Source organism: Panthera tigris, chromosome E2 (assembly GCF_018350195.1).
Source record: "Panthera tigris isolate Pti1 chromosome E2, P.tigris_Pti1_mat1.1, whole genome shotgun sequence".
NCBI lineage: Eukaryota > Metazoa > Chordata > Mammalia > Carnivora > Felidae > Panthera > Panthera tigris.
In genome coordinates, this window is record NC_056674.1 from 24657790 (window position 1) to 24685447 (window position 27658).

The following is a 27658-nucleotide window of genomic DNA, read 5'->3' on the forward strand; positions in this document are numbered from 1 at the left end:
AGTCCCACAGGCTCATGTAGAGCTGAACCTCCACAGTGGAAGTACTATGACTTCTTTCTGCATAAAACAGGATGAGCCTTTATACACAGTAAAACACTTATTATTTTGCATCTTCCTTTTACCTTGTTGCAATTTCATTTTTTGTTTCCAATGCCAATCTAGGACCACTTTTGGTCCTACAAGTCAGACACTTTAATTTATGCCCACCATCCACAATTTCATCCAAAGTAACAAATTAACAACCTTGAAATGATTTGAAATGTAGCTATAGCTTTATCTTTAAAATAATAATAATAATAATAATAATAATAATAATGTTAGAACCATGGAAAAAATATATATATCCAAGTTGTGTGTGATAGCCTGAGCTTACATCACTGGTCCACGTCTGGGCCAGGAGAGAAAAAGAAACCAGCAATGACCATCCCTCCAAAACTGCATCCAAGGAGAGAAGGAGCAACAGTTTGTCTTAGCAAAATCAGATGTTTCTCCAGTGACCTTAACCATCCATCCACAGATAGCCACACTGATTCTGGGGGAGGATATTTCATGGGAATACATGTATGACTCCTCATTTAAGAAAGCATATTATGATATGGAACCCAGACTGTGTGCCCTTCCCACCTTCTTCTCAAATCCCCACCTGCAGTGGGGAGACCAGATGCAGAGCAGACACTTAGAGATGAGTTTGGGGTCATGCTCAAAGTTCAGTGCAATGCTCAAGTAACTCATTAGTGATTGCCAAGTGAACAAGGAAACAACAAACCTTGAACTCAAAAATCCTCTTGGAGAATTTGAAAATATATCCCTTGAAAATGAGAGATTTCAAAAAGTCTTCAGAGTTGGGAACCCTGCTGACACACCCGCCCAGCACAGCTGTGGCCCAGGGTAATAAGGGGTGATCATCACCTAGGATCTAGGCTGCTTAATGGGGCTTGAGAGAGTGGCTTCCCAGTCAACGAGAGTGGGAGGCTTAATGAGTTAATGTTTCCAGAAGCTTTCCTGGTGCTCTAATGGGAGCAGCTTCACCACCTCCAAACAGCCTTTTATCTCCCAAAATAGTCTCTCTCTTCCTACCCCCTCCATCAGCTGGTCCTTCCAACCTCACCAAGACCACTGTCTCCAAGAGAAGAGGACCAGAGGCAGCGAGCTCACAGAACATGATGTATGAGCCTCCCAAGATCTCTGATCTTTTCTTCTTTTGCCTAATGTACCTTGGCTAATCTTGCCAAAAAGAATCATCAGTGGCACATGTGGCCCTGCTCTGATGCTATGCCATCTGAGGAGGCAGAGAAACCCTTCTGCTGGAAAATGAATGCAAATAAATTCTAATCATCACGAAGAGCTCAATTAGAGCCAAGTTCAGCACACTTCAGAGGTGTTGCTATTTTCTCCCTGGCTAACCCCACACAGCCTTTTCAAAGGGGTCTCTGACCTTGGGAGAAGCTTGGCAACAAGAGCTCCTCCAGGCAACTTTGTAACCAGACCGGCAAACTTCCACCCATCTTTGATGTCTCCTACAAGCCAGAAAAGGGGAAAGGCTCCCTGCTACTAAAGATGTTTGAGTTTAGAACCACGTTTCTTCTCTTACATGCCCACAGCAACTCCATCGGGGTTAGGGAAGAACAGGGCTTGGTGAAGATGTGAGCATGGCACTGGTCTGAGGGGACCTGGGACCTAACAGCCCAGGAACATGTGACCACCTACAGAATGTCAGCTGCTCTGCCAAGCTGCTAGGAACTGACTCCTGTTTAAGTGACCCCAAGTAATGAGGGGTTGGAGCCTGGGAACTGGGGAAGTGAGGCAGGACAGGAAAACAGCCCAAATGCCAGGCAACATTTTGGGGGTTCAGATATGGACACCCACTACTCATCAACTGTGTGATCTTGGGGAAATTTAACAATCCTGCAGGTAGCTGCTATTGCTATCTCCAGTTTGTAAAGGAAACAATCCTCACATTGAGAGGAAAGGGCTTAGCACAGTACCAGGTACAAAGTGCAGGGTAAATGTTGACTAGCAATACATGGTTTCTACTACTCTCAGTGACAGATATGCTAGAAAATGTGTGTAAAAGAGGTGACCAGAAATTTTAGGAAAAACTGCATACATCTTCCTCTGGGAGTCTGACAAGGGACTTTTTCTGTAGGACTTCTCAGAGTCTTTTACATGTTAAAGGCCTGACTTTGAGAAACACTGAGTTAAATAAATTAACTTACATATTTGTTGCTACAAAGAATGCCTGTAAACATCAAGATACAAAAATATCATGAAGATCAAATTGAGAAATGCTGAACTTGCACATCTCAGCTCATCGTCCTCTCCCTTCAGTAAAATCCTACCATACATACTTCCCCAGGCACATGGAGACCTCACATAGCAAGCAGTGTACAGGAAGTGGGCAGACAGTGGGCAGAAGGGTCTGTCCAGTTCACTGTTCAGGTATTGGCTTCCTGTGTAGTTCATTTCCCTTCTTCTAGATGAAATCATTCCAGGCTGGAGGCCATTATTCATTTATCTTGCATTTTGCTTTTAGACTTAATAAGTTTTTAGTTTTGTTTTTAAATATTTAACCACATCTCCTCTTTTTTAATAAAAAACAAAAACTTGGAAATTGGACTGAGATGATTGGGTGGTTCATTCCGTGAATTCCGTTTCTATAAACTTTAAAAAAAAAAAAATTAGGTCAGTCAGTTCACTCTCCCAATATCTGCAGCTTCAGTGGAGAGCCTGCCTTTTTATTACAAAATCTAAATTAGGAAGTGCTTCTCTCCAGGAAGGAATTTTTCAAGATATGGGAGCAGGGCAGAGTCACCCCAGTGCAAGGAAAGCCCTAACCCCCCCCCTAGAATGTCACTTGCACTGTTTCTTGTGCAAGAAGAGGCCTTTGAGCTTGCCAGCTGGACTCAATCACTTCTAATTCATCATTCCAGTCCTGTCTTTCTAAACTTCCATGCTGGCCCAAAGTCCTGCTCCACCTCACTCACCAAGGATTTGGGGGTTTTCCAGTGGTTTCAAAAAAGACCCTTGAAACTTGGGACCATACCCTAAAGATGAAAAGTGGCAAAGCAGCATTTCCTGCCCCAATCCCTTGGCCTTTTAAACTGTCGCCCCTAGCAGAAAATCAGATTTATGCCCACATATGACTTTCCTGAGGATGATCTAGTGACAGTGGTATGGTAAAGGAGTACCCGGGCACTTGGGTGGCTCAGTCAGTTAAGTGCCAGAGTCCTGATCTCAGCTCAGGTAAGGATCACACAGTTGTGAAATTCAGTCCCACATTCTGGCTCCACACTGAGCATAGAGCCTGCTTGAGATTCTTCCTCCCCCTCCCTCTCTCCCTCTGCCCCTCCCTTGCTCTCTCTCTCTCTCAAATAAATTAACATTAAAAAAAAAAAAAAGAAGAAGAAGAACAAGGAGCCAGTGACAGTGGTGTGGTAAAGAAGGAGTCTCTGGGCACCTGGGTGGCTCAGTTGGTTAAGTGTCCAACTTTGGCTCAGGTCATGATCTCATAGTCCATGAGTTTGAGCCTCACATCAAGCTCTGTGCTGACAGCTCAGAGCCTGGAGCCTGCTTCAGATTCTGTCTGTCTCTCTCTCTCTCTCAAAAATAAATAAAACATTTAAAAAATTAAAAAAAAAAAAGAGTCCCAATTGGCTTGTCCACTTTGTCCCAAGGTGGATAATATAGGGTCATTGTTTTATTTCCCTTATAGACCCCAGGATGCCTTCTTATAGTCAGGTCTGACCTAAGTGCAAGCCAATAAAAGGGTTAATAGTTCAGGCTTGAGAGTCTGTTTGAGAGTCTGGGCTTAATTTCCAGTTGTGTGACCCAAGGCAGGTGGCCTAACCTCACTGAGGCTCACTGGCCCAGGTTCTCAGACAAAGAAGCTAACAACTGCCTCACAAGCCAACATGACAGTTCTTAGCTCAGTTCCTGAAACATAATTACTTAGCCAACATTCATTGAGGACTGAGTATCATCATCATTAGTAACTAAGGGGCATTTAACTGCCCAAAAGAAGATGAGGAGAAATAAAAGGTTTAGAATCAATCAAGAGAGAAACTAACATAAAAAGCATGTTGCTTTCAGGCTGGAGAGCCCCCTCAGAGACATTGCCTACCTCTATTCCGGCAAATGTGTGAAAAGAGGCAGGACAGGCAGGATTATTCCCATATTCCCCCACCACAGGCAGGAAAACCTACTAGGGAAATGTGAAAGGATTTGCCCAAGCCACATGGTCAGACAGCAGAAAATCCAGGACTAGGGGTCCAGATCTTCCACCCAAATAGACTAAGTTATTTCCCACTAAAAACACTGAGCTCCATTCTTCAGAACCTTCTGAGAGGGCCAACTTTGTGACCAAGCAGCTCTGAAGGCAAGTTGACTAATGAAGAAAGACGTTGGGAAAGGCCAAAGGAATCTTGCACAAGTGGCCTTCAACCTAGCCCCATATCCTGGCCCCCAAAACTCTGCTGCTCATCAGTGTTAGAAGATTGGGGCACCTGGGTGGCTTGGTCGGTTAAGCATCCGACTTCAGCTCAGGTCATGATCTCACGGTCCGTGAGTTCGAGCCCTGCATCGGGCTCTGTGCTGACAGCTCAGAGCCTGGAGCCTGTTTCAGATTCTGTGTCTCCCTCTCTCTCTGCCCCTCCCCTGTTCATGCTCTGTCTCTTTCTGTCTCAAAAATAAATAAACGTTAAAAAAAATTTTTTTAAAAGAAAATGAAATAAGATTTGCCCCCAAAACTTCCTGGTACCCTTTCCATCCGCTACCCAGAGGATAGGAGATCTGGAGCCAGTTCAGAAGCCCATTTTGTAAGAAAACTGATGATTTTTGAGAATGGGTTAAAAGGTAATTAAAAAAAAAACTTCAAAAGACAAAACAAAAATCAATGGTAGTAACTTAATATATAACAAGGCCCGTGTGAGTTTTGAGATTAAAAATAAAACATTTCTTAGAAATTTACTTGATATCTGAGGTTCTCCAGTGCAATTGCTATGGATTGCACCCTCATTACAGCTACACTCTCCAGCATATCAGAATCTCCTGGAATGTTTTTAAAAATTACCTATGCCTAAACAAACTCTAGACCAATTAATTCAGAATCTCAGGAGGAGTGTGGGGGCCTAAGTATAGGGTCATTTTTTTTGTTTTTTTAAGTACATGAAGTGATTCTAATGTTCAGCCAAGTGCTGAGAAATATCACCTAATGCTCTAGCTTGGTATCATTTTATTAAGCTGGCATGGAAATGGAACATAAAGGGGCTGAAACAATGCCCCTACATGTGTGGTCTCTAAAAATAGCTAGAGCAATGATGAGAGATTCAAACTCACATGCATTCATAACCAACATAAGTGACAAACCTGAAAAAATTCTGCCTTCATGTTCTAAGGAAATTATCCCTAGACTCTCTAGAAGCAAAAGTGCTGGATAGACATGAGATATTCAGACATTTCCACCATCTCCAAAATAGGATCTTCTGAGAGACTCCTATATTCCCTGCCATTTCCATGCCCTTAAATCTTCAAAAATTGGATATGGAAGAAGATCCAATCTCTTTCCTTAAGCTAGTAGGTGCCCTAACACATGCTACAGAAAAATACATGTAGGCCAACATTTTTATTTTGGGGAAATGACTTAGCTTTACTACTGTCAATGTTTGCTTTAATATTCTCAGATCTTTCCTTATGAATTATGCAGTTAATTTCATAGTGTGGGCATATGTCTAACATTACTAGTTCCTATCAGTCTCCCCTTCAGAAAAGCTTTTCTGTATTGTGTTCTACAGAGCAGATTTCCACACTTCCCCTATGGCAGAATAACACCATCAGCAAATTAGTCATTACATTCCACAAAGTCAAGCAGAACCCTCCCCTGTCAACTGCTGAATAGTCAATTACAGTCTGGACATACACATTTTACACTGATTAAAAAAAGAATTACAGCCGTTGATTCTGCTTTTGAAATTAGGAGACAACACCTATTTAATATGGAATTACACAGACTTGGCTAAACAAAATGATTATTTAAAAGAAGAGAATATTGGATTTAGAGGAAAACTCTGTGACCAAAACAATGTGACTTCCCAAAAGTCTTCCCATACAAGGAGTATGAAATCCCTTAGCCTTTCTAAACCCATATGATTGAAAGACACCAGGGAACCATAAACTCTAACCTATTATCAATACTATGTTGAAAAGCCAAAATGTTAACTTCCTCCAGCACTGGAGATTTGTCTCACTAGCAAATTTTAGATCTAAACACGAAGTCAAAAATATTTCTCCAATGACTGTGAGCATTTTACCAATGACAACAGATTTAAATGCATTTTAGATGCAATGACAGGGAATTAAATAGATTTCTAGTGCTATTAAGCTTAATATTACTTTAGAAAGTGTTACACTGTCTGCTCATCTTCCTTGGCAGCTCATTTGGTACCTTGTAAGCACTGAAGAAAAGTTAAGTGCTGGAGCACTTTATTAACGTACCAAAAGCCACATCACTGTTAGCATGCCTAACACATTCAGAAAGTTTTTTAAGAGATCTAAAATAAAACAGCATGTGAGTTCCTAAAAGCCTTGATGAAAAATATCACCAGCTATCACTAGAGAGCTGCATCTAGCTCAAGGGCCAACTATAAATTAGGGATACTTGATTTTGCAAGAACATTCACAAGAAACTGCAATGTATTATGCTTCCCATGAAAATAATGCAAAGATTCTAATCTTTTTTAGTTTTTAATTGCTTGCTAAATTGGCCCAATTTCATTCAAAATGGATTTTAAAGAGCTACACACCAAGATTATTTCCAATATTTCAGTAAGAAAGCTGTCAGCCCACCTGGCCTGAAAGTAGTAAAAGCTAAACTCCCAAAGTATGTACACATGGTGAGCTCACACAGGCTCTTTAGTAAGGTAGGATATTATTTGTCAACCAGCCTTGACCTTACCCACACAAATAAGCCTAAATGCAGAATAAGTAAAGTTTAGCAATAAGTAAACCAAATTAGGCAATAAGTAAGTCTGGCAATAAGTAAACCAAATTAGGGTTGGCTGAGATTCTGGAATTTGTATGTTTTCAGTTGAAAGAGTTAATGCCCTGTGATATCACCCACCCATATTTCCCTTTAGTTAAATATTCCAAAAATATTTTTATGGTCAAATACCAACCATTCTAGTAAAGATTTCAACAGAAATGAGCTAAAGAAACTTGGAAATTTGAGCTGGTTACCAATTGGTTGCTAACAGAGTCCCTTACTTCCTTTAGAAATGGTTCCAACCGGTAAGATCCAAAAAGACTTCCAGTTTTAGTGAAGCTTGAATAACATGTATCAGATTTACCCTCCTGCCTTAACTGGGCAAAATAAATGAAACAATGGTTTTCTAGACATCAGACAACAGTCAAATCAGGACTGTGATACTTGAGAATGAAAACAAAAAAGGGGAGCTCTATAATTATATCAGCTTTCTGCCTAGAGGCAGTTTTCAGGCCTCAGTACATGGAGGAGAAACAGACCCCAGGTGATTCAGGAAGGTAAAGAAACAGAAATCAAAGTTAGGAGACTAAGCAACCAGAATTTTCCAAGGCAGAATACCAGAAGAAGGAGAGGCACAGAGAGCTCCAGAAACCTGCAGTGGATCCCCTTGAATATTGGTTGAGTACCAACCTGTGTATGTGTGAGAACTACCCAAGGCTGGGGAAAAGCTGCCAGAAAGGATAAGAGAAAAAAAATTAACTCTTAGCAGCTAGAATGAAAAGATCTCATAATACACGGGGCACCAGATAGAATTCTAAAAATGGGGAGAAGTGGGGATAATTTAGCTCTAGAATGAAAGTTGCTCTTGTCCTGCCCAAAGCTTAAAAGCAAACACTGAAAGAATCCAACTGATTCCAAATAACTGTATTCCAGAAAAACATCCAACACTACTTAAAGGAACAAAACAAATTACTGCAATAACATAAAATTCATAATGTCTAGCATCTAATCAGAAATAATGAGACAGAGAAGAAGCTGGAAACTATGATCCATAACCAAGAGAGAAACCAATCAATAGAAACAGAGATTATAGCAGGATTCATGCACAGAATCATGACACCAAGACTTTTTAATTTCTGGGAAGCAACTTTATTCGTGCTGGCACTGCTCAGTTGGGTTCGTACCCAAAGAACTGAGCACTGAATGTCCCATGGCATAGATTTTTACACATTTTCTATTTCTTTGTCTCCCACGTATGGTAACACACACAAACATGTACTCTGATTAAGTAGTTTCAGTTTACAAGGTCATGAGGGATGTTGTCACGAAGGTGCATAGCCAGGTTCCCTTGAAGTTTTCTCTCCGTTTTTTTTTTTTTTCTCTCCTTAGGCAAGGGACCTTACCACAAGATGATAAAGCTAATAAATAAGGATCCTAAAATAGCTATTATAAATATGCTCTACATATTCAAGAAAGTAGAATATGATCATGATGAAAAGAGAAAGAAAAGATATTAAAAAGAGTCCTCCCAAAACACCCTCTTGGGATAAAAAATATAATATCTGAAATGAAAATTCACTGGATGGGATGAATAGCAGTTAAAACAGTGTAGAAGAAAAGATAAGTAAACTTAAAGACACAGCAATAAAAATTATCCAAAATGAAACACATTATTTTACCCATTGGACAAAACAAAACAGAGTAGCGTGCATGTGTTAAGAGTCAAGAAAAGAACTGAGACAAAATAATATCTGGAAAAAAAATTCTCACACAATGAAGAAGTACAATGAACTCCATGCAGAATAAACATAAAGAAGTCCACACAAAATACAGGATAATGAATTGCTGACAACCAATGATAAAAACTTTAAAACAGCCAGGAGAAAAAGACACATAACAGCAGTCTACTTGTCAGAAACTATGTAAGCCAACTGACAGTGGAACAACATCCTTAGATACTGAAATAAACTGTCAGTTTAGAATTCTCTAAGCAGCAAAACTCATCTTTCAAAATTGAAGACAAAATAACGGGATTTTCAGACAAGTGCTAGAAGAATTCCGTCAGCAGATCTGTACCAAAAGAAATGATAAGGGAAGTTATTCAAGTACAATATGACACCAAATAGAATTTTGGATCAACACAAAATAATGAAAAACACTAGAAATGGTATATATGTTAATAAATATAAGACATATTTTAAAAATCTTGTTGAATAATAGTTTAAGGCAAAAATAACAGCAAAATATTGAGGGGCTTATAACACACATATGAGTACAATATTTGATAGCAATAGCACAAAGGATAGAAGGGGGAAATTGACCTTACATATAAGGTGATAAAATATTATTTGAAGGTAGTACATGTATATTGTAAACAAACTCAAGCAAACTCAAGCCACAGGCCAAATCCAGCCTGCTACCTATTTTTGTACGGTTCAGAATGAAGAATGGTTTTTACAGTACCATTACAGTACCATTTCACAGAGTGGAGAGTGGAAAGGAGATATAAGACCATATATGTCAGGGCTCCTCAGTGGCTCAATCGGTTAAGCATCAGACTCTTGGTTTCGGCTCAGGTCATGATCTCCCAGTTTGTGGGTTCAAGCCCCACATTGGGCTCCATGCTGACAGCACAGAGCCTACTTGGAATTCTCTCTCTCCCTCTCTCTCTGCCCCTCTCCTACTCACTGTCTCTCTCTCAAAATAAATAAATAAACTTAAAAAAAAAAAAAAAAGACCATATATGTCATACAAAGCCTAAAGTATTCACTATCTGATTCTTTAGAGAATAAGTTGCTAATAAGCCTGGTCCTTAAGTAGGATTTCTCAACCTTGGTACATTTGACATTTTAGGCCAAAATGTCATTCCATGATGTGAGGATAGTCTTGTGCATTATGAGATATTTGGTAGCATCCCTGGCTTCTACCTAACAAATGCTATTAGCACCCCACTCCCAGCTGTGAAAACCAAAAATGTCCCTGGACTCTGGCAAATGTCCTTTTGGCAAACTTGCTTGTGGTTGATAACTATTGCCCTAGAGCACAACTTAAAAAAAAAAAAAAAAAAAAAGTATAGCTAATAAGCCAATAGTAAGGGTAGAATGGATCCATTAAAAAACTCTTTTTTAAACCCTTAATCCAAAAGAAGGCAACAAAAACAAAGATTGGTCAGATAAGACATAAAAAACACAAACCATGAAAGAAAATATTAATAAACTGACGTCATCAAAATTTAAATTTCTGCTACTCAAATTATACTGTTAAGAAAATGGAAACTCAAGCCACAGATAGAAAGAAAATATTTGCAAAATGTAATATTTGATAAAAACTTGTATCCAGAATAAAAAACAAACAAAACTTACAACTCAATAATACAAACAACCTGATTGGGGACAGCAGGGGGAGATGGGGGAGAATAGGCAAAAGATTTCAATACACACTTCACTGAAGATAAAGAAATGGCACATATGCACATTAAAAAGATGCCAAACATCATTAATCATAAGGGAAATGCAAACTGAAAGCACAATGAGATATCATAGCATACCCATTAGAAAACTTAAAATTTAAAGGATATATCAAATATCAAGTATTGGGCAAGGATGTAAAGCAACTAGAACTCTCATATACTGATGGTAGGGAAGCAAAATGGGATAGCCACTTCGGAAAACAATTTGGGATTTTCCAACAAAGTAATATGTGCACTAGCAATCCCACTCATAGGTATTTGTCCCCACAAAAATGAAAACATATGTTCAAAGACTTTTACCCAAATAGTCTTAGCAACTTTATCCATAATAACCAAACACTGCAAACAACCCATGTGGCCCATCAACTGGTGAGTGAATAGACAATACTCAATATCCACACAATGGAAAACTACTCAACAATAAAAAGAAACAAACTACTGACACATGAAACAATGCAGATGTATTATAAGCACATTATGCTAAACTGAAGAAGATGAGCACAAAAGATTACCTACTGAGTCATTCTTTTTATATGTAACTTTAGAAAAGGCAAAACTATAGTGACAGAAAGCAGACAGATAATCTCCAGTGTCCAAGGGTTGGGGGAGAGGATTGACTGCAAAGGAAAATGAGGGGAATTTTAGAGATGATAGAAACATTCAATACTGTGATTGTGGTGGTGGTTATACAACTAAGGACATTTGTCAAGACCCAGAGAATTGTATACCTAAAACTGATAATGTTTCGTATCAAAAAAGCTGATAAAAGCTGATTTAAAAAAAAAAAAAGTTCAATACCCAAGAAGGTTTTGAAAAATAAGAACAGAGTGGTAGTGAGACTACATTTTCCCTAAGTCATCTCACTAGGAAAACACCTTGATATATGGAGGGTAGTGTCAGAGAAAAGAGTTTTTCCAGTCACATTTGATTGAGTGCTAGTGATTTGGATCCTGGTAACAGAATATACATTTAGCTGGAGATTATTAGCCAGTAGTATTTAAGCAGAGTGTCAGAAGTAGACAAACAGGGGAACTTGGTATGCTTCCAAGTAAGTGGGAAAAGAATGAACCATTCAGTAGATGGTATAGATAGAACTCACTAACCATTTAGAGAAAAAGAGTTCAATGTCATACCACACACAAAACCAAATGGATTAGAAATATAAATTTAAACAAGATGAATTAACAAGATTAATTAAACAAGGTTATAAAAGTACTAAAATACAAAATATTTTTTTTAATCTGGTAAGATCTATGTAAACAGGACACAAGACCCAGAAGAGCAGATCTGACTGCAATTAAAACTTAAAAATTCAGTAAAACAAAATACCATAAATAAAGCTCAGATGGCTCAAGAGATCTATATATATATATATACTTATATATAACCATAAGTATGCTTATATGTAATATGTATACTATATATATGTATGTGTGTATATACATATACTTGCAATACAAAGGATTAAAACATACAGTATCTGGGGCACCTGGGGGGCTCAGTTGGTTAAGCATCTGCCTTCGGCCCAGGTCATGATCTCACAGTTCGTGAGTTAGAGCCCCGCATTGGGCTCTGTGCTGAGAGCTTGGAGCCTGAAGCCTGCTTCAGATTCTGTGTCTCTCTCCCTCTCTGCCCCTTCCTCCCTCCCTCCCTCCCTCCCTCTCTCTCTAAAATAAATAAATACTAAAAAAAAAATTCAGTATCTAAAACTCCTATTAATCAATGACAAAGTCAAACCACCCAACAGAACAATAGGCAAAGGATATGAACAGGCAATTTTCAGAAAAATAGATACATGAAAACATAGTTAATGATAAAATGTCAAACCAATAATAGTAATCAAATAAACACAAGTCCAAATATTTTTTTCACTCATGAATAAGCATTTTTTTTAACTGACAATATTTGCTATTATCAGAATATGGCAAAGTGTCACTCCCATACACTGTGGGCAGGAGTATAAACCAGTGCTCAATTTCTTGGAGAAGTCTGGCAATAGCGATCAAAATTTAAATCTATAACCTTCAACTGGAAGTCTTCTTTATCCAATAACTTAACCACAGAAAATCTTAGAGAAGTCCCAAGTGTTACACTGAGCATTCTTTTATGTGTGTCTATTTGTAATAATGAAAAACTGAAAGCCTGACTCCCCATCAATCCAGGGAAATAGGTTAAGTTATACCTCATCCATCTCTAGCCAGACATCTATGTTTTTGCCTAAAAAGCAGTCATTTCATCTGCTTCTAGTAACAGAACCCCTTTTCCTCTAGAAACTTCTCTTTCACCACCTGGAGAATGAGTTGATCACAAAGCTCCATCCCTCTTCATTAGGGTAGAAATGTGACTCAGTGAGAATAGAAGACACCATTTATAGTGACTGGTCAAAGGACAAGCAAATGCTGGCAGAACCAACCAGATGCTAAAAAGTCTCTCTGCCTTCTGGGACCATAAAAACTGGGGATACTGAAGGCCATCTTTGCCACCACATGGAAAAAGCCAACCTGAAGATGAAGCCAAGACCAGAAAAGTCAAAATTAAAAGGATAGAACAACCCAACTATGCCCCAAATCAGCTCTCGTTTTCAGACCTCCTGGCTCCAGGACCCAACCCTCTAAGCCTGTCTGAATTAGGTTTTTAATCACTTTAAATGAAAGAATTCTGACAATGGAGTATAACACAATCAATAAAAAGACTAAGATAGATCTGCATATACAGACATAGATTTCTATAATATGTTAAGAGAAAACAGCAAAAGTAATTTTCAGAACATTATATACTAGGTCTTTTGTATTGTTTTCAAAGGATATATACTTTTAACAGTGAGAACTGGGAAAAGAGAGTGTTCTCTTTAACACATATAAGACTGTAGAAATTTTGTACATATCATTTTTTTTAACGTTTATTTATTTTTGAGACAGAGAGAGACAGAGCATGAACAGGGGAGGGGTAGAGAGAGAGGGAGACACAGAATCTGAGAGCTGTCAGCACAGAGTCCGATGCGGGGCTCGAACTCACGGACCATGAGATCATGACCTGAGCCGAAGTCGGATGCTTAACCGACCGAGCCACCCAGGCGCCCCTGTACATATGATTTTTTAAATCACAGAATAAAATGTTATAAAATTAAATGCTATATATAAATTTACATCAAGGTCGAATCATCAATTTCCATAGAAGTCTATGGAATTTTTTGCCTAGAAAGTAATAGAACTAAAAAACAGCAAATTGAATTACAAAGCAACGTAAGTGGGATTACTCCTTAGGTGCTCATCAAAGTTTTATAGGTAAGTCTCTTCAACCTCCCTCTGAAGAGCTAAATCTGGAAAGTGGGTATTTCTTCAACCTCCTACAACTAGAAGTTGCAGAAGTTCTAAAAAAGTGGGGTAGACACACTTGAGAACAAATTACCTATGGCTGAATAAATGAAAATACATTCATGTATATATTTGTGGCATAATTACAGAATAAGAAACCAAAGGAGATACTTCTAGGGAATCTCCAAGAAAATACTCAAATCAAGGTACAGAACTTTGCTACCTGCCATGAATTCAAGGTTACACTAAGAGTAGACCAAAAAGGACATATAATTCATTCAACACTGAAGATAGTCCCTTTTCCATGTCAGTGTTTTCACCTCAAATGTTAAATCCACATCCTTCCAGAGCTCGCTCTCTTGACTCCCTGTACTAAGTCATCTAAGGTGTTCAACTCTTCACGACTGAGGCAAAATGTGGTCTACATAACTTAAATAAGAATGCATTAGGCCTACTCACTAATAACTTATCATGTGAATTAAAATGAATGTAAGTTTAGATTTAAACTGAGATAGAAATGAAATCTAAAAACTATCATGCTATAAAAAGGAACGAAGAAGGTATTAACTTTACTTACCCTGCTACTTGTCATTCTCTTGGCACTCTACCAAGTTACAAGAGAATATATGAAATCTAAACTCCAAGATAAAGAAATTTTATTGGAAAACCAATTTGATTTTTTTAAACATTGAATAAATGGTTTTTAAATCAGTATTTGGGTCAAGTTTATGCAGAATTAATTAGCATTACCACTGCAATAGGATTTAAAATGAGGAAAAGAAAAATGCCTTTCAATGGTCATTCCATTGTGTGCATTCCAAAAGGACCACAGATGCTACACAGCACTATGGCCCATAATGCATCTGGAAAAACAGAACAAGATTCAATTTATTATTTCATAATTTTAATTTTAATCAGTAAGCATATTAATGTCACATATACTTTTTAAAAATATAAATATCTTTAAAAGCTGTGTCTTACAATATGATATTCAAGAACACAGAGCTGATACAGGTTGTAAAAGAAACCACTATGTGTAAGATATTTGAAATCTGATCAGAATACTGTTATGGTCAAAGAAAAACACCTTCTTTTTAATCATTCATATTCAGCAACAGTGAAAGTGTTCTACATACGCATTGGCTCTGAATAACACATCTCATATCTGTTTCAAACCTGCCATGCTATCTATTACTGTTTTGATGATTACATTGTTCAACACAAAAATGCATCCCACTCAAATTCTCAATAGTAAGTCTGATTATGCAGATAACTTCCTAATAATAAAAACTTATTTTAAGACAAGTATTATGCAAATGTATCATGGAATTCAGACTTGCTGTAATTGGGAGAAAAATACAAGTGTAAAGAACACTGCACATTTGACATTTGATACCTACTGCATTTCTGTGCACTCATCTTGCATTCCCTTTCTTCTTTGAAGTGCTAGGTTAAAAGTGTATTTACACTAGAAAGTTACTGATAGGCTTAATAATATGAGAGAACTATGTGTTTGAGAAAGCAAGACTTTCTGGATAAGAAATCTTCAAATATTTTCTATTTTATGTTTTTATGACCTTCCTTATAAAAGGGAATGTTTCATGTGCAACACCTGCAGATAGAAATAGATGTACATTTCACTCAAACCCAATCAAATATATCAAATATAAAATACAGACATGAAGCAAACTATGATAGCAGCAGTGATTCTCAGGGCAGCATGTGCAAAATCCAATATTTTGCTATCTATTTATATCACGGTGGTCAGAAAAGAAATGTGCCAAAACTCCCTTTCCCATTCCACTTGAACTGGTTCCCCACAATTGAAACAAACATCTCCTGTGACATTAAGTTGTCATCAGCTTGCGTGATCCCCAGTTCACTCAACCTTTTCTTCTTCATCTGACCCTTCTGTGTGGAGGCAGCAACTAGTTCATTTACAATTTCATAGTTGCCTTCCACTTGCTCAGAAAGACTAGATCTTGCATAAAGCTCCATTTTGCCAGTTGTACATTGAATCAGCTCTTCTAGATCCACCCTTTCCGCTGTGTCTGCCTCCTCACTTGTCGGAATTTTAAGTGCTCTATTTTCTGAAGAAACAAACAAATTATAACAAATACAGTAAAATGTAAAAATAATGCAACAAAAAATATATATCTTTCTATATTCTAAAAAAAATTGTTTTAATGTTTATTTATTATTGAGAGAGAGAGAGAGACAGAGAGATAGACAGACAGAGAGACAGAGCATGAGCAGGGAAGGGGCAGAGAGAGGAGACGCAGGATCCAAAGCAGACTCCCGGCTCCGAGCTGTCAGCACAGAGCCTGATGCAGGACTCGAACTCACAAACCACGAGATCATGACCTGAGCCGAAGTCGGATGCTTAACCGACTGAGCCACCCAGGTGCCCCTATATTTCTACATTCTAATTAAAGCTTTTAAGTTTTTACTGCCAAGGATTCCTGCTGTCATCTGACTGGATTCCATGAACCCTTTGCCATAAGTATTTCAATAAGCAGTTGTCTTAGTCTTTGTACCAAGACTTTCTGACCCTCATACAGGATTACCAATTTTGAATTATTTTCTATTTTTATCCTAGAATCTCATTCACTCAACGGACCCTTTCTGGATATTGACTACCTACTATAAGCACAGTGTTAGGAGATAGACACAAAGATTAGTAAGAGTGCCACTATTCCCAAAGGAACTCTCCTTCTAGCAGCTAATGCCAGCATTAGAAGTGAGTGCTTACTGAGAGGCAGAATTCTAGATGGCCCCTATGATGCCCACCCCCCTGGTGTTACTTTCGGGATTGTTAAGTGGCAAAAGGATTTTGCACATGTAATTAAGGTTACTAATCAGCTTACTCTAAGGAAATAATTCAGGTGTCCCTAATCTAATCACTTGGACCTTTTAAAAGTTGGGGTTTTGTTCTGGCTAGATGAAGAAGAGGAAAGTATGAAGAAATTCAAAACATGAGAGATTTGAAGCATGAACAAAATTTGCCTTAAGGAAGTTTCTCTTGAGGACAGTTGCTGAGATAGAGGAGGTTATGGGGGCAAGGACTGGACAGTGGCCTCTAGAAGCTGAAGCAATCCTCAGGCAATTGCAAAAAAAAAAAAAAAAAAATGGAGACCTCAGTCCTACAACCTAAAGGAAATGGATTTTGCCAACAATATGAATGAGCTCAGAAGCAGATTTCCCCCTCAGAGCTCTCAGATCAAAGCCCACTCCCCTTAACTTCACCCTTCTGAGACCCTAAGCACATAATGCAGCCAAGCCCACCTGGACTTCTGACCTACATAACTGTGAGAAGAAAAAGAACTCACAGATAACTAGACTGTATCCTGATGGATGACGAGGACTACTTTCCTCATCCATGCCAATGCATAATCCCTAAGATTTCACAGTAATCTGGGTCATGGCTTAAAAGTCACAAATTTCCTACTGAGCTCAGTTTTCCTGCCAAGAAAGATAGTTAACAGGGAGGCATTTACTTCTGCCAATAAAAAATAGAGACAAACTCCACAATCCCCTCCAGTAAATGCAGCCTTCAATCTGGCACATGCATTTCTCTGCCTCCATCCTTAACAAATGTCAGTAGGAGCTACCATTTCTATCATATGCTCAGCTTTATTCTATAAATGCACAGAAAGCCAAGCATGATAAGAAGAGAACTGCAGGACCACAGAAACCACACACCAGGGTTTTGAATGAATAGGTGAACTAGTTGACCTTGAAAGTTTCTTTCACCCTGAGAGTCTACAATGTTACAGCCTTCCCAAGTTTCTCTATCTCAGAGTCCAAGCATATGCCAGTTATCTTTGTTAAGGAGAGGAAGACTCAGATCCTTAATAAGAGCTTTATGCTGAAATAAAGTAAACTAGGATCACATTTTTATTTTTAAAAATCACTAAATAAAACATACCTTCAGTTTCATCTTGGACATTTTCTTGCAGGTCAGAGAAGATTGTAGGTTTCACCAAGACAACACCATAACCTTCATTATTATGTATGACATTATTCACCATGGATATTTTGGGAATGTCATAATGCTCATCTAAGAAGTCCTGTGACATTGAAAACAAATGTTTTAAGGAACTGTCACATTCAACACTGCCTGCTTTAAAAATCTTCTCACTGTTTTCAGGCTATTCTAAAAATAAAGTAGAAAGCTATGCTTATTAATATGTTGTAGCACAGTCTGAGCTCTGAATGACACAGCATTCCTCTGTCATTTCTGCAGATCTATAGATAGCAAAGTATTCTCACAAAAGACCCTCAGTCACCAACTACTGATATCAAGATGATTATTAAGATGTATGTACTGTTTGTGCTTTTCAAAACCAAACAATAGAACTCAACTTGGGAATTTAACAAAACACAATTATTTCTTAGATGAAACCATTCTAACCTTTGGAAAGAGGGTGTTTTACCAGGTACACTCACCTTAATGAGTATCCCTTCCTTGCAGTGATGGATCCCATTGTCACTCAAGGTGCACTTGCTCCCGGGATATATTTCTATACCAGCACCCTACAAGTTACATTTCAAGGTATCACAATCAGTATTTTAAGGCAGGACTACAAGAGAAGATTTATTACAATCATTTCTTAAACCTTAACACAGTGTAAATATAAAGTGTTTTACAGAAAGTTTTATTAGATATTTCTAATCAACATTTCTATTTGCTCCATTTCCAGCAAGTTGTCTATCATTTATCACTTTCAAAAACCACATGCAGAGACACACACAAAACACTGGCTAAGATGATCAACACTTGATTATTGTTCCACTCCCTTTCATTCTGGATAAGTCAGTTTTCTGATTCTGCCAAATAAAAAAAACAAAATATTTAACAATTTTGCATTTATTCAAAATGATCATCCTGAGATACTAAATTAGTTGGAGAATCGTATTTGAGTCTAGTAAAATATTGCAATTTAAGTATAGAAAGAAGACCTGATATTTTTAAAAACACACTAGTTTTAAAACATCCCAACATAACCTAAAAATCACTTCTATGAGCTAAACAATTAATAGCCTCCACTACTACACACATGTTAAAATTAGCAACCAATTCAAGTGACTCAATAAAACAAAGTAACCAGAAAGATCCATGCATGGCACAATTCTTTCACAGTGTCCCTTGAGACCACATGGTACCAATTAAGTAACAGTAACAGGAATAATTTACTTCCTAAAACTATACTAAGCACTTTGGGAAGTAAAAATAATTTACTCAAACCTCTATAGTTATTTAAGAAATCACTTTGGGAATAATTTAATATACAATATCATACATGAAGAAGAGCTGCTATTAACCATTTATAAGACACCTACCACATATATGTTAAGTTTTTTTCTAAGAGTAGTAGTGAACCATGAGAAAATATTTATTATTAATTGCCCTTTTGGGGATACAAGAACACATATGGCTAGATGGCTAATCTAACTCTCTACTAGGTAAAAAAAAAATCTTCCAATTGGGCTTTCTTCCCCAGACATGAAGCTGAAGAATCTGGCAATCCATAAACACAAGACACAGACCAGTAAAGCCTTCCAAAAAGCCTGAACTCTCTAGCCAAAGGACCAGGCAGTTTAGAAAGACAGAAGACTTTCAGATAATTATAGCTCTATGCCAGTCAAACGCCACAGACAAAAATAGTGGCCCATCCCCACGTTGGCAAATGCTAAGAGGAGAGAATAGACTTTCACCTTCTCGAGGCTGTAACCAGGCACCCCAACTCTCCCAATGGGGTGGTGTCAGAGAAAGCCAAGCAGGAAGCCAGGATTTGCATCCCCACCAGCCAATAACAAGGCCCTAGCAGCATCACTGGAGACTACACACTCCCACCCAACAGTCACAAGATGCCACTCCCTCTCACCACTAGAGCAGTATCAGAGCAGGCCTGGTAGAAAGTCTGGACTTTCACCATTGCTCAGTGGTAACAAGGCCACTGTCATGGGCCACAGTGTCAGTGGGCACCATGCTGGAAACCAGAATTTCCATCCCCTCCCAGCAGTAACAAAGAGCTATCCCACTGAAACAGGTATCAATGGAGGCTAAAATAGGGAACCTGGGCTTCTACCTCCTTCCACCAGCAGTACCCTTCATCCTATCCCCTCCTGTAAGGGTGTCACTTAAACTAAAACAGAAGATCCAGACTCTCATAATGTAGTACAAAATGTCCAGGTTTTGATGGAAAATCACCTGTCATACCAAGAACCAGGAAGATGTCAAACTGAATAAGATGGTCAATAGATGCCAAAACCAAGATGTCAGAGATGTTAGAATTAGCTGACAATGATTTTAAAGCATCCACGATAAATAGGCTTTAAGAAGCAATTATGAACATACTTAAATGAAAAATTAAAGGCGCACATAGAAAGTCTCAGTGAAAAAAACAGAAGATATGAAAGACCAAATGGAAATTTCAGAACTCAAAAATAACTGAAATAAAAAGCTCTGTGGATGGACTCAACAGCAAAAAGGAAAACAAGGAGGAAAGAATCAGTGAACTAGTAAGATAGAACAGTAGAAATTACCCAACCTAAACAACACAGAGAAAATTCACTGAAAAAGAAAAGTGAACAGAGCCTCAGGGACCAGTAGGACTATAACAAACTACCAATATCAAGAATGAAATGAGATACCAGCACTGACCCTGCAGACATCAAAAGGTTAAAGACTAAGGGAATACCACAAATAACTATACCTGTAAATTTGACAACTTAGCAGAAGAAATGGTCACCTGCCCCCCCAGGCTGGTGTGAGGCCTAACGGGCTAGGTGGGAGGTGGTACATATAACACCTGGTGCTCCAGGAGTCACTGATGCCACTGCCACCAAACAGGAAAGCCCTTCACCACTGACCTGGCACCCATCCACAGGAGCTCTGTAACCTATCAGCATATCTGTTAACTCACTCAGTATGAAATAAGTCATTTGAACAGCCCTATAACTGTTAAGGAAATTGAATTCATAATTTTAAAATTTCCAAAAAAGAAATCTCCAGGCCCAGATGGTTTCACTGGAAAAATCTACCAAACATTTAAAGAATTAATACAAATTAGTGAAGGGAATACTTCCAAATTCATTTTATGACGCTAATATTATCCTGATAACAAAACTTGACAAAGATAGTGCAAATAAAGAAAACTTCAGACCAATATCTCTCATGAATACAGATGTAAAAATTCCTCACAAAACATTGGCAAATATATTACAGCAATATATTAAAAAATATACACTATGACTAAATTGTGTTATTCCAGGGGTGCAAAACTGGTTCAAAATTTGAAAATCAATTAATGTAACCCACCATTTTGTTTCTTCCAAAAAAGAAAAATCATGTAATCATATGAAATGATGAAGGAAAAACATCTAACAAACATCAACACACAGTGATTACAAAAATTATCACAAAACAGAAATAGAGAACTTACTCAACTTGATAAAGATTATCTACAAAAAGCCTATAATTAACCTTATACTTAATGGTATAATACTGAATACATTCTCCCTGATATCAAGAAGAACAAGTAAGGATGTCCACCCTCACCACTCTTATTCAGCATAGTGCTGGAAGTTCTAGTCAGTGCCATAAAGCAAAAAAAAAAAAAAAAAAAAAAGGAAACAAAACCATACAGATCAGAAGGGAAGAAATAAAACTGTCCCTATTTGCAAATGATATGTAGAAAATCCCAAGAAATCTACAAAAACATTCCTAGAACTAATAAGAAAAGTCAGCAAGGTCACAGGATATGTGACAAACAATAGTCAATTGTATACTAGCAATGAACACATGGACATTGAAATTAAAAATATGAGATGACTTATAATCACTTAAAAATGAAATATTTACATACAAATCTAAGAAAACACATACAAGACTTGTATTCTAAAAATTATGGAATGCTGATGAAAGAAATCAAAGATGAAAATAAATGGGAGAGACAGAGTGTTCACAAGATTGGAAGACTCAACATAAAAAAGATGTCCATCCTTCCCAAATTGATGATATACAGTTTTATTAGAATTCCTATCAAAATCTCACCAAGATTTTTTGTAGACAGAGACCATATTTTTCTAAAACTTATATTGACAGGCAAAGGAACCAGAATAGTTGAAACCATTTTGGAAAAGACAAAGTGGGAGGAATCACTGTATCAGATTTCAAGACTCAACATACAGTAGCAGATATTGGTGGAGGGACAGGTACACAGATCAGTGGAATGGAATGGAGAACCTAGAAATGGACCTACACAAATTTTCCAGATGATTTTTGACAAAGGTAGAAAACCAATTTATCAAAGGAAGAACCGCCTTTTCAAGAAATGGTGTGGTTACAACTGGACATCTATGGGCAAAAAAATAAATTAACCTTAATCTAAAACTCATATTTACACCAAAATTTACTCAAAAAATGGATCATGACCTTAAATGTAAAATGTAAACTATGAAATTTTTAGGAAAAAAAATAAAAGAAAATCTTTCATATCTAAGGCTGGGCAAAGAGTTCTTACACTTAACACCAAAATCACTACCCCATAAAAGGGAAATCAGTAAATTGGACTTCACTGACACTTAAAGCTTTTCTTTGTAGAAGCCCAAGTGAAGAAAATGAAAAGACAAGCTACAGTTTAGCATACAAATCTGCAAACCAAATACCCACCAGAGGACTAGTATCTAGAATATAAAAAGAACTCTCCAAAATCTACAGTAAAAAAGAACAAATAATCCGATTAGAAAATGGGCAGAAGTCATGAACAGACATTTCACTGAAGAGAAGGATGGCACGTAAGAATATGAAAAAATGTTCAATATCATTAACCACTAGGTAAATGAAAAGTAAAACCACATACCTATCAGAATGGCTAAAATTTTAAAAACCAAATGCTGGTAAGGATATGGAGAAACTATACCACTCAAACACTGCTGATGGGAATGTAAAATGGTGTAACTACTCTGGAAAACAGTTTGGCCGTGTCTTTAAAAAAAAAAAGTAAACATGTAGCTACCATGTGCACTCCTGGGCATTTACGCCAGAGAAATGAAAAGTGCTCACACAGTAACCTGTACACAAATGTTCGCAACAGCTTTATTTACAATAGCCAAAACCTGGAAAAAAAAACAGATATCCTTCAACGGGTAAACAGTTAAACAAACTGGAATATGCTAGAATACCATTCAGCAGTAAAAAAAGAACAAACACTTTGCACCTGGAACAACTTGGATGAATCTCCAGAGAACTGTGCTGAGTGAAAAAAGCCAATCCCAGAAGGTTACATTCTGTATGATTATGTTTATGTAACATTCTTGAAATGACGAAATAATAGAAATGGAGAAGAGACTAAAGTTTGCCAGTGATTAAGGAAGAGGTCTGAAGGACCATGCAGGATGCAGGATCCTTGGAGTGATGGAAATACTCGACTGAATCATGTTATCCTGTTGTGCTACAGTTTTCCAAGATGTTACAATTATGGGGAAACTAGTACAGAGTATACATACAGGACCATTCTGTATAATTTCTTACAACAGTACGTTAGCTCAGCAATAATCTCAAAATAAAAAGTCTCATTTTAAAAAAGCAACTCAGGGCGCCTGGGTGGCTCAGTCAATTGGGTGTCCGACTTCGGCTCAGGTCACGATCTCGTGGCCTATGAGTTCGAGCCCCACATCGGGCTCTGTGCTGGCAGCTCAAAACCTGGAGCCTGCTTCAGAGATTCTGTGTCTCCCTCTCCTTCAGCCCCTCCCCAACTCATGCTCTGTCTCTGTCTCAAAAATAAATAAACATTAAAAAAAATTTTTTTAAAAAGAGCAACTGAGCTTCAATTGCTACAAAACTGTTTGTAAAATTAATAAATGTGAAGGGTCTAAATCTCAAAGCTATCCTAGAGAAACTGTCAGATTTCTTATTTTTCTTCCTTACACAATTGACTCTGGCTGATTTAGTGTATATAAGTGTCTGAACTTCTTTGAGGAAAGAGAACGGGAGTGTACATCTTTACATCTTGGTCCCACATTTTACTTATTTAGAACTTAAACCTAAACTTCTTTCCCAAAAGATAAGAGATTATCCTACCTTGGCACCATATAAATCTGAGTTCTTCATTAAAAATTCTGCTGATGTTCGCACCGTGACTCCTGTAGTTTCACACTGCAGCACACAGTTTTCCAATGTGGTCTTACCACGATGAATGACTAGAATGAAAACATGCAATCAAATGCTTTAAGTAATGTGTGTTTTCCAATATTAGAAATGGTCTAGAGCTGACATTAGGTGGTCTAAATATTTCACTAGCCACCATGTAAACTTTGTTATTGGAATTACAAATTCATAATTTACAAAACAATGACTAAAATCTAAAAGCAGCATTTTAAAAAAGAATGATCTCAGAAACGTAAAACCAAGTTAAAAAGCACTTTTCATTACCAAAAAAGTATCAGAAAGTAACTTTCATGAGTATCCTGGAAGGGAGAAGAAAAGGAGACCAATTCTAGAAAGGGAATACAGATCCTAGGAAACAAATACCAGCACAATGGGAAAATAGCTGCATTGAGTTTAGGGCTAATCGAAAACAAAGAACACAGACCACAATATTGGAATGTTTGAAAGAAAAAAATGATCACAAAGAAACCAATATTAAACTAACAAATTTTCAGAATAGACAACTATTTTTTACTTTAGAGTAAGCTTCCTAAGTCATCATGTTATGTGTACATAAATAATTAGTCAGTCTTCCATATACTCAAAAGTAAGTTTATTAAATTGCATTTTCCAGGGAAAGTAAAGTTTTCCTTCCTGGAACAAAATAATACATGAAATATTCAGATACTTACTCAAGATTCCTTCTACAGCATCATGCTGAATAAATTTTATGCTTGAGATCTTAATATCTGCACCTGTACAATCCACAAAAGTGTCTCCTTTGCCCCTCTTTTCTATCACAATATCATCTGGTAGACCATATCCTAAGGAAGAGAGCAAGACTGTTCAAGATGCTTGAGGGGAAATGTCTAAACACAAAATTGCTACAGTAGATTTCTCTATTTCAAATGACCACAAATGATATTTGAGACCAGTCAACCAAGTTGCATTTAAGTAAAATCTAATTATCTCCTCACATATCTTGTTTAATTTAAACCAGGGTATACAATTTTTAATTATAACAACTCCTCAGTTTGCTCCCATTATCAGGAAGACTACCCTATCAACCATCTCAGACCAGGTCAGCACTAAATTTGCTTACAAAACTGCTATATAAAAGTAAATAATCCTAAATACTCACAGCTGGTTCAAAAAGTTTTAAAAATGCATTTAACCCTTAAAAGTTTTTTTCCCCACTCTAAAATCCTATTATTCTAATACAAATTAGGTTTGAAAAGTCTTAGGCATTTCTCAAGATTTTTAAATTTTAGTATTCTCTTAAACAGGTTGACTTAGAACCTGACAGATGGACTTAAAACAATTTCACTTATTGAAAAAACAGGTCTACTCATGAACCAATAAAAAACAATGGAGCTCTACAAATTCCAAACTAATAATGCAGGCCAGACCTCTGAATGGGCTTACAAAACCTGGAGTGTCAGAAAACTAGAGAAGTTGTCTGACTTTCATCATAAAATGGAATCACATAGAAAAAGCTGTAAGAACTAAGTCTCAATGTCTAAGATGAGCCTTTGTTTGAGTAAATGAAAGCAGTCACTACATTAAACAGGCAAAACCAATAAAGTTTTCTGTACTCAAAGGACACAGACAAGCCTTTGGGGGCACTGAAGAAGAATACAAGAGGATTCCATACTTGGGGGTAATGCCAGTGGTGGACTCTGGATGATTGGGTTGTAAGTAATTTCTCTTTCTGATTTCTTTTGTGTCTGCCTGCAGTTGGAACATTTTCTACGATAACCATTATGTTTATCATCAAAAAAATTAAAAACTAAAAAAATTTGCCATATTGAGGAAAAAAATTAAGCTTATTACATTAACAAGCTACATATTCTTAGCAATTTAAAACATAAAACCATCATTTAAGCAAATGTACTAAACAAGAAAGAAAAACCCTACTATAGGTACTGTTAACACCCTGCACATAGTAGGTACTCAATTATATATCTCTTGTGATAAGTGTTAGCTATAGATCAGTCAGATAAGGTATCAGATAAGCCTTAATCTTCTTACGCATGAACAGGTACTCCATATATTCACACTAGATATACCACCTCATTCCCCAAATTCTCAGAAATGCCCCGTTAGTAAATCTATAGTCATTTTTACACTTAATCCTCAGATATCTATATGGTTATTTATGACACTTTGGCAATTTCATTATTAATTTCCTCACCAACCTAGGAAGAACTGCTATCCACCATACAATCTATAATATCAATGCTATTTTCACTATGCTAAAAAATAAAGTGTTTTTATTGCAGCGATTTATCCAGCAGATGTGTTATTTATATACACACATCTATTATATATCAAATATTTGGAGAAGAGAAAGAACAAAAATTACCTACATAAAACAAAAAAGGGGGTAAAGTGATGTACTAGTGAACAGCAGGAAATTAAACTCCCAGCCTTGCTTCCATTAAGAAGTTTTGACAAGATAAAGATAAAGAGCATAGCTTAAGCAGTTTGTGAACAGCTGCACAAGTCCCAAAATGATATATGATTTTTTGCATTACAAGCTTTATTGCTAACTTGAAGCTTTTTTGGTAAATAGTTGAACAGGTGCATCTAAATTTAATATGTTATGGAAATACACAGGACCATGAAGAACAACTGTAAAGTAACCTAAATTTAGGAATCACTCTAAATGTACAATAAGATTATGACAGCCTAAAAAGCTATTTTTAATAGAATCTTTCAACATTAATGTTCTCATAAGTATACTTTGGTCAAGATACGAAGTAGAATTTGACATTCAGCAAGTTTAAAGAATGAATAAGATAAAGATTTTTGGTCCACTTTCAAGTTGGACCTGCACCTATGCAGAAATACGTTAAATTTAAAACAAAAACCATGCATCAACACATCCATAACATATAAGAAATTAAGAGTAGGCAGGAAATAAAAAATACTAAACCTTAAAAAATATTCCTAGGGAAAATTTTTATTCTAGAAATGAAATTTCCTTTCCATAAACCACCTACATTCTGGAAAATATGCTTCTTCGTAATGGTCTTTTTTTCTCTATGTTCTTGTTTTCCCAACACATACAATGCCACAAAAAAATCATACCTCAAGTTGCTCAAACACTGAGTCAATGTCCCACACACTTTAAATATATATATATATATATATATTTATATATATAAAATATAAATATATATATATATATATAATATGTATACATATATATATATATTTTTTTTTTTTTTTTTTTTTTGAGAGACAGAGAGAGAGGACACATGTGGCAGGCAGGCACACGTGGGAAAAGGGCAGAGGGAGAGAGAGAATCTTAAGCAGCCAGCACAGAGCCAAGGCAGGACTCAATCTCACAACTGTGAAATCATGACTTGAGCCAAAATCAGGAGTTAGTAGCTTAACCAACTGAACCACCCAGGCTCTCCTAAACACTCAAAATATTTTAAGGAAATTCATTTGAAATCAAATAGAATTAATCATATTCTTGGAGTTTCAACAAGATCAGTGATTTACTGTTTTCTTAAGCATTATCATGCCAGAGAGTTTGGTCTCATGATATTCCGGACTCACCTTCCAACTCAATGGAGTCAGCAATGGCGAATGTGCCATGTACCATGTAATGGCCAGGACAAACAATCACAGTGTCACCTTCATAGCAGGCATTTATAGCAGACAATGGATCACTATGGAACTAGAAAACAACAACATATTGCAAATATACACCCCCAAAAGCAACCTACATATCA

The 27658-nt window shown here is 37.1% G+C and overlaps 1 protein-coding gene across 5 annotated transcripts in view; it reads right to left on the bottom strand.

Annotated features, from left to right (window-relative positions):
- The window catches only part of SHCBP1 (SHC binding and spindle associated 1), an 80304-nt gene that overhangs the window by 38991 nt on the left and 13655 nt on the right, over positions 1-27658 (bottom strand). For 4 of the 5 annotated variants that reach the window (XR_006211952.1, XM_042969706.1, XM_042969705.1 and 1 more), the window contains exons 8-12: positions 27483-27603; positions 24605-24736; positions 23847-23965; positions 18209-18295; positions 17688-17829 (exon numbers count right to left, since the gene is read on the bottom strand). Coding sequence is in view for 4 of the 5 variants with exons in the window: in XM_042969706.1 (XP_042825640.1) it covers positions 17688-17829; positions 18209-18295; positions 23847-23965; positions 24605-24736; positions 27483-27603 (601 nt within the window). In the remaining variant the exon portion in view is untranslated. Of the gene's footprint in view, positions 1-14675; positions 15850-17687; positions 17830-18208; positions 18296-23846; positions 23966-24604; positions 24737-27482; positions 27604-27658 lie in introns of those variants that run through there. The other variant, XM_007096716.3, reaches the window with a different exon arrangement.